The 8504-nt window shown below is 35.9% G+C and overlaps 2 protein-coding genes across 2 annotated transcripts; both read left to right on the forward strand.

Annotated features, from left to right (window-relative positions):
• The first annotated feature begins 499 nt into the window (after positions 1–499).
• LOC148212405 (uncharacterized) lies at positions 500–1131 on the forward strand. The gene is made up of 2 exons (XM_088122215.1): positions 500–580; positions 667–1131. Exons 1-2 carry the CDS (start codon positions 515–517, stop codon positions 1129–1131), a joined length of 531 nt encoding a protein of 176 aa, XP_087978341.1. The 5' UTR covers positions 500–514.
• Positions 1132–3616: 2485 nt separating this feature from the next.
• On the forward strand, positions 3617–6876 carry LOC111023545 (mitogen-activated protein kinase homolog NTF6). The gene is made up of 6 exons (XM_022301008.2): positions 3617–3918; positions 4178–4307; positions 4725–4862; positions 5485–5817; positions 6007–6190; positions 6294–6876. The coding sequence occupies exons 1-6, from the start codon at positions 3761–3763 to the stop codon at positions 6461–6463; spliced, it is 1113 nt and encodes a 370-aa protein (XP_022156700.1). The 5' UTR covers positions 3617–3760; the 3' UTR covers positions 6464–6876.
• The last annotated feature ends 1628 nt before the right edge of the window (positions 6877–8504 follow it).

The following is an 8504-nucleotide window of genomic DNA, read 5'->3' on the forward strand; positions in this document are numbered from 1 at the left end:
CCGGCTATGGGTTATATTTACGAAGCTATGGATAGGGCAAATGAGGCTATTAAGAGTGGTTTAATGAAAATGAGAAAAAGTATAAACCGATTTGGGAGATTGTTGATAAAAGGTGGGATTGCCAACTTCATCGGCCTTTACATGCAGCCAGATATTATTTGAATCCATCTATTTTCTTTGACAACAAAGAGAGAATTATGCAAGATCCTGAGGTCATGGATGGTCTAATCAAAGTTATAGAACGATTAATACCATCTATCGATGATCAAGTTCAATGTTCAATCGAATTAGAATTGTACAATGAAGCAAAAGGAATGTTTTCGAGTAATGTAGCAATAAGGACGAGGGGTGTTAAAACACCAGGTAATGACATTATTTATACTTTTAGTTTTAAATTTTTAATAGACATATTTAAGTTTGAACTACTAAAATTTTAAATCATTTGTTTAATATGTGCACAGCTGCATGGTGGTCTCTTTATGGTGTTAATGCTCCGATTTTACGAAAGTTAGCCATGAGAGTCCTTAGTCTAACGTGCAGTGCTTCTGGCTGTGAGCGTAATTGGAGTGTTTTTGAACACGTAAGTGAGAATAATTTGGTTTTTTCATTGTTAATTGAAGATTGAAAAATCCACTTTTGACTCTACATTCGTAAATAATTCTGTAGATTCATTCCAAGAAGAGGAACAGGTTAGAGCAAAAGCATCTTAATGACTTGGTTTTTATAAAATATAACCAAGCACTTAAAGAGCGCTACACTCTACAAGACCAACTTGATCCAATTACTTTGGATCATATTGATGAAAATAATGAATGGTTGATCGGAACACTCGAAGAAGAAGATGGTCAAGAAGAAAATGAGTTGGTCTTTGATGATGACGACCTCACATGGGGAGATGTAGCCGAGGCTAGTGGTGTTAGAGAGCCCATAAGGCAAACTAGAACATATGCAAGATTTAAAGGAAAGTCGCCTGCTACTCCCGCTCCCACAACTTCAAGAGTTCGAAATTCAGTGCAAGTGGTGGTTAGTGATGATGATGATGACACTGAAGAAGAAGAATTGGAAAAGGAAGATTGTGAGGACGTCGAAGATGAAGAGAATTTAGATTTAGGTGAGGATGATGATCTTTGATTACTTATATTTACTTTTTGTTCTATTTCAGACTCTAGAATTTCTTAATGTTGCTTGTCTTTATTTGGAACTAAACTTATAGAATTTGGTAGTTTTATGCATCTTGTTGACCTTTACTATTTTGGTATTGATTTTTTTAAGGTATTTTATGCACTATATATATAATCTTTACTTATTTATTAAGGTGCACCTCGCTTCAATCGGGCGTCGCCTTTGTATCGCCTCTCGCCTCAAGGCGATCGAAGGACTCGTCGCCTTGCGGTGCGTCTTGTGCCTCGAAAACGCTTATTACAGTAGGGTAGTTGCCACAAACCCTTTATATAAAAAAACATTTTTTACATTCATTTCATGCATGAGGTCCCATAATTAAACATTCTGTAATGCAGCACAACAATTTTCACGTAGCATTCAGTTCATACAAAAAATAAAATAAATCATCCATCATATAGCTATTCAAAACATCATATAAAAATTTCCAACCTAGCCCTAAGGTCATTCTGAAAGTAGAGTCACTTACCTTAACAACAAACCAAAATAATTATCGGTTCAATCGACCCAAAGTTCTTGACACAACCTAAAAATTAATTCCCAAAGAAAAATCAAATAGAATAAATAAATTTTTCCTGAACCTTGAAACTTGTCCTATGGAATATATGATTCTAAGAAAATATAAAATCATAAATTTACCTTTTTGCTTACTGCTTAAAATTGAGCAACAATTGGCGTCCGATTGCTTGCAAGATAGAGAAGAAACTAAAAAAAATAATGTCGACTGAGAGAGTGAGGGACTTGTTACAGCAAGAGAGTGGAGGAATAATGCTGATCACTACCTAGGTGAAACGGCAGGAGGTGAGAAAGTAGAATGTAACTGATCATTAGTAGGCTAATCAATGGGCATGATATCAAATGAAATAGTAGGTTGTACAATGGGAGGCTGGTTAGTAGTAGAACTAGGAGGTAGGACAGTAGTAGATTGAGTGGTCATGTTGAAATTGAAAGATTCAGGAATAGAAAATTCAAGGAGAAAATCAAGCGGTTTAGAATTCAAAGTAAGCGTATGAAAAAGGAAAACTTTCTCATGTAAAATAACATCTCTTGAAATGAAGAACTTACTTTTTCCAATATCAAAGAGTTTGTAATCTTTTATGCCAGGGGATAGCCAACGAAGATAGCTGGGATAGTAATGTGGATGCAGAACACAAGCAGCCAAACACTCTTATTAAACCATAATCAGGCAAAGAACCATTTAAAACTGTAAAAGGGATACACCACTGTAGCAAAGGAGACGAAGTCTGATTAAGTAGACAGTAGTAAGTACACAATCACTCCAAAATGAAAGAGGCATGTGATACTGAAAGTAAAAAATTTGAGGGCCATTTTTCTTTTAGAATCTTTCCTTGAGGTCAATCCAGATTTTCCGGGCTGAATTGGAGAAAATTATGCCGGCAGAAATCGGCTTAGATAAAGAATTAAAGATCCAAGCAATGATCTCCTGATTGTTTCGTATCCATGTAGGTAGCAATTTGTCTGAAGGTTTTGTAATTGTACTATTTATAAATCCAAGCTTGTTCCAAATGGAGATAGCGATGATGATAGATCGACTCCACGAGGTGTAGTTATCATTCGTGAGAGGCTCAGTAACGAGAACAAGATTGTATGTATCAATGTGATGGAGGAAGTAAGGATTGTGAGAAGAATCTGTAGAAATGAAAGAAAAGAAGACGACGGTACTTGGGTCGAAGAATTAACGTAAAGTGTTGTGTTGATTCCCCAGGCGATCCCTCATCCACTACGCCACAATATTCATTTTATTTTGAAGTGTTGTGTTGTATATATAATAGTTGTTTTGTTTCTGTTTAGAATAATATTGTCGAATGGGGGGAATGACTACCTGTAATAAAGCACAGGCTAATACGAGCCGACCAGAAGAAGCAAGGCTTAGATTATCAGATCTTGGACACAATCTTCCTAGAAATGGAGAGCCCATTGCCTCGCCTTTTCTAGCCTCTCCTTCTTGCTTGCTTACCTTAACTCTTGTCTTAGTGACTCTTCCTCTTTTCTAGGTTTTTTTCTGGTTAAAATGGTCGATTTTTCATTTGCTAATGAATTGGATCCGCCCCGATTTGATCAATAATGGGATTCTTGGCTAGAAGAAAGGTTCTGTGACATGGACGCTCTGCCCAACTAACTCGATCGTCTCTATCAAGAAAATCCCGCCAAACATGTTGTCTCTCGAAGAGACGACCAAGCCTTTAAGCGCTACGTTAGTTAGTCGACATTATTTTTAGAAATAGTTTGGGAAGTTCCATATTTTCATAATTACTATCGAAAATAGCATTATTAAAAAAAATACTAAATATACCAATAGAGGGATAAAAAATAGTATTTTAGCTTTTTTTTTTTCCTTCTTCCCTTAGTCCTATTCCTATTCCGTTGATCACAAAAATAATAAAAAAGTGAGGAAAGAATATTCAAATTTCAAAGTTTCAAAATACAAAGCGCAAAGTGAAAATGGCAGATCAGATGGCGACGCTTTTTCTTCTCCCTCCCCAATACGAAACCCTCTTTTTAACGCTCTCTTAGCTTTCGTTTCACAATTGAAAACTACAGCAACAACAATAAGAAGAAGATGGAGAACGAATCCTCGGCTATGGAGGAGATCAGAGGCCTCCCCACGCACGGAGGAACCTACTTGCTCTACAATGTTCTCGGCAACTTCTTCGAGCTCTCCGCCAAGTACGCCTCTTCCATTCAACCTGTTGGTCGTGGCGCTTACGGCATTGTTTGGTAATTACCACTTCTTCTTTCTTGATTACCACCTCTGCTCTGTTCTTAATTTTCCATTTCTCACTCTGATTTGGGTTCTCAATTCATTCTTGTACTGAGTATGCTGTTTTGTTTTGTCATTTGATTTTCTGTAATACACCCTAATTTCTTTTCTTCTTTCTTTGTTCTTCTTTTTCTCAGTAGGGTGGGTTCATTTCTAGTGCTTCCATTTTCTTTGTTTCAATTTGTTTGTCAAGATTTTGATCATTTGATGTCTCAGTTGTACGACGAATTCGGAGACGAAAGAAGAGGTTGCGATAAAGAAGATAGGGAACGCATTTGACAACAGGATTGATGCCAAGAGGACCCTTCGCGAGATTAAACTCCTGTGCCATATGGACCATGACAATGTATTTATCCGAACTGATGCTCAATTACAATCTTCAATTTGCTGTTATATAACCAAAAACTCTGAAGCTATTTTTGTTATGATTATTTGTTAGCAATTATTGCTTATTCAGGTTGAATTTTAGTTTAATTAATGTGGCTAAACGTGTGGATTGATTATTAATTTTAAAGGGGAGGGAATTTCTTACTTTACTCCATGATAAATTATTATTGAATTTGAAAGCTTGGACTTTTCAGTTACGTGTTTTGAATCTTGTTTCTATATCAGCTGTGCTTTTGTTTTATCATCAACAGATTTCCTTAGTGTTTGATGAAGGGATGGAAAATTTATTGCTGCTATAATTACTTGGAGAGTTTGCCTTGGGGACTTATTTCGTTCTGCCATTGAAGCATAATAATCTCTTTTTTCCCCTTTCCAGATTATAAAAATCAGGGATATAATTCCTCCACCAGAGAAGGAAAAATTCAGTGATGTGTATATTGTGTATGAATTAATGGACACTGACCTGCATCAGATTATTCGCTCTAGCCAGGCTCTGACGGACGATCACTGTCAGGTAAGGGATAACATGAGAGTTACTTTTGATTTGTTGAGGTTTCCTAGTTGATATGCCTGAAACCTACACCTTAGTTTTCTAACAATGTAACTTGCAGTGATTGAGTTTGTTTTGTGGATAATTCTTTTGGGAAGTTGGATCGTGAAACCTAACATCTTGAATTGCATGAATAGAAGACTCTTTTCAAATTGATAGATGGCAATTCCATTCTTTCTTACAGGATCTAACGTTTCTACAAGAAAGAAGCATTTTTCTTATACATATAATTAGAATATGCCTAAAAAAGTTACGCATCCTGTCTATGAAAGATGAGCGATGCCCTAGAGAAGAGAAGAATGATGTTTAACTGGTTCAACTTCCTTGTCATGAAATATTATGCATTGCTAAACAAAATTTTCTCCGGGTGTCTTGTATGATCTGTACTTATAATGTGCTATATACTGAAGGTTTACTTGGAAAATGTTACGTTCCAGTGAGATTTGTTATCAAAAGTCTGTTTCAATATTTAATTCTAGGCTTTATGTCGATAATAATTTTGTTGGAGCATCAACAAACTATCTGAAAGGTTGGTTAGAAATCTTATTCTCCCTGTTAAAGCTGTATCTGTTTATTGTTGGGACAGTACTTCTTGTACCAATTACTGCGAGGTTTGAAGTATCTACACTCTGCTAATGTCTTGCACCGAGATCTAAAACCAAGCAACCTTCTTCTCAATGCAAATTGCGACCTCAAGATTTGTGACTTTGGGTTAGCAAGAACGACCTCGGAGACAGATTTCATGACAGAATATGTTGTAACCCGATGGTATCGAGCCCCTGAACTGCTGCTCAACACTTCTGAATACACTGCAGCAATAGATATTTGGTCTGTTGGATGTATTCTCATGGAAATTCTAAGGAGGGAGCCACTGTTTCCTGGTAAAGACTATGTGCAGCAACTCGGGCTTATAACCGAGGTACTTAATCATTGCCTATCAAATTTCTGCCTACTGTTTAAATTATTTGTGTAGCACTGAGGTGATCTTGTTGTTTCTATAATGTGCTGTTTCATAAATTTCCTGAATTATTATCCGCATTGGTTGCAACTTTAGCTTTTTAATGCTTGTGAATGGAGTTGTTTCTTGATCATTACTACCCCAAACCAGTTGCTAGGTTCACCAGATGATTCAGATCTTGGGTTTCTAAGAAGTGATAATGCAAGGAAGTATGTTAAGCAACTCCCTCATTTCCCGAAGCAACCGCTGACCGAAAAGTTCCCAGATCTTCCTCCACTGGCCGTTGATCTTGCAGAGAGGATGCTAATCTTTGATCCAAGCAAGAGAATAACTGGTAATGCAATGCACCCACCTTTGCATCTAACATAACTTAAACTACCTCTTTTTCTCTTCTCTCCTATATTTTCCTGATATGAGATGTATTTCCTGTCTAAAAGTCGAGGAGGCGATGAGTCACCCATATGTAGTAAGTCTTCATGAAATCAATGAAGAACCAACCAGCCCTGCCCCTTTCAACTTCGATTTTGAACAGGCATCCTTGGATGAAGAAGATATAAAAGAGCTTATATGGAGGGAGTCTCTCAAATTTAATCCAAATTACAAATAGTTTCAAACATTTCGCTCATCTTCAGTTTATTGGGTCTTGATTGAAGAGTTGATTTCGTTTCGAATACTAAACGAGTCCAATAGTGTGAATTGATGTTGTATTAGCGGTTGGCAAGTTGGAACCGAATTTGGGAACAAATAGTTCTTGTATATAATATAATCATGAAGAAGGTTCATTTATCAGGGATTGGATTCACCATCTTGTGGATGATGGCTGGTGTGACATAAGAAAGGGCTGCATCGTCCTCGGCCTCGCATCGAGTTTCTTTGCCTATGTTTTTTAGTACTCTAGGAAGTGAAAATTGTGACTCCTACAGGAAAAAGAAAAAGACAAGAAGATAAAATGTTATGGTTTGCTTCTCTTTTCTGGTATTATTGCTATTGTTTAATACCACAACATACAGTTTTGTTTTTTGGGGATTGTGAGTTCATGTTGACAATGGAATTACTGTTATCAACATTCAAAGCTGATCTTGTTACTGTCACTGTAGAGGCAGGGACTTCAATTAGAATAACTTTAAGGAATCTCATTTTCTTAAATTTTTCCTTTTTAGTAATTAAATTCTAATATATGTGCTTTCACTGTACAATGCCTTGATGTCTTTACCTTTTTGTTTTTTCAAGTGCCTTGCTCTTAAAAAAAAAAGTCGATCTTATATCGCAACTCGGGTTGATATGTTCAAGAGTCATGGTAACGAAATTAATGAACCTTGGAGGAGAATGATGATGGAGATGTTTTGCAATTTTCTCTTGTTCATTAACTCAAACCATATGGAGTCTGTTAGAGCTTCTGGAAGAGAAGCAAATAACAAAATTAATGGCAAATTATATTTTTAGTTCTTAATAATTCTCAAGGTTTAGAAAATGAACCATATGGTCTTGATATGTGCTTGGTCGTTATTGGACTTACAAAACAATTGACATGATGTGATAATTAAGTGGTGATTGAGACTTTACTTCTCTGTACTATTCTAGAACGATGTGACTTAAAATTTATTGTGACTTTTATTGTTACAACTGTTTGGCAAAATTGAAGGGGTAGAGAGGTAATTATAATGCCCCTCCACCTATAATTAATCTAATTTGTCCTGACATCTTTTTACTCCGACAAAGGAGATTAAGGGCTCAATCTTTTGGTTGGAGGTATATGTGAATTATTGTTAAGCTATGTTTGCTTTGGCATTAAGGACTTGTTTGTTATTGTTTATGATAATATGTTTTTGTTGTATTTTTTTTTCTTTCTTTTATTTTTTTGATTGACAAAAATATATATATATATATATATATATATAATTCTTGTGTCTTTCTAACTGTGATTTGGATGGTTGATTGAATTAAATGAAATTTGTTAGGTAAAATATTCACCTATGATTTTTATATGTTATTTATGCTAGAAGAGGTTCTTCTATACATGTGGTTTATTTGGTTTATTTATAGGTACAATCTTGAATTTGATGAATGTGGAAATAACATCATAAGCAATTAAGATGATGAATTGTTACAGAACATCCCTATTTTCACTCAGAGATTCTTCCTTTTTCATGAGGAATCTAAAGAAAAAAGGGAAATCTTTTTTTATTTTTGAGTACAAACAGCAAAAGATAAAGGAAGAAAGCATGTTGGGTGACAACTGATAGAGTATATATTAATATATTTTATATTCTTTTCTTGTATTAATATTAATTTGTCATTTACGTTCTCCTTAGAGGATTAGGTCAACCTTGTATATTTGTCTATATATAGACTTTAATAATGAAAATAAATAATATTGGATTCTCTCCAACCTTAGTCTCGTATCAGAGTTCTAGGTTTCTTGCCCGTTAGGGTTTTGATGCCCATTAGGGTTTTGATGCCCATTAGGGTTTTGTGCCCGTTAGGGGTTTTGGGCCCATTAGGGTTTTGTGCCGTAAGGTTTTTTTCATTGCTAGCCAACACAAATCACCGCCGCCGCCGCTGTCGGTCGCTGCCGTTTGCTGATTCGCCAAACGCTGCTGTTTTCGAATTGCTATTCGTGGGTTTCGTCTCGCCGTCCTTCGCACCTT

This window comes from Momordica charantia (assembly GCF_013281855.1).
Source record: "Momordica charantia cultivar OHB3-1 chromosome 3 unlocalized genomic scaffold, Mcharantia_2.0 BLBB01000003.1, whole genome shotgun sequence".
Taxonomy (NCBI): domain Eukaryota; kingdom Viridiplantae; phylum Streptophyta; class Magnoliopsida; order Cucurbitales; family Cucurbitaceae; genus Momordica; species Momordica charantia.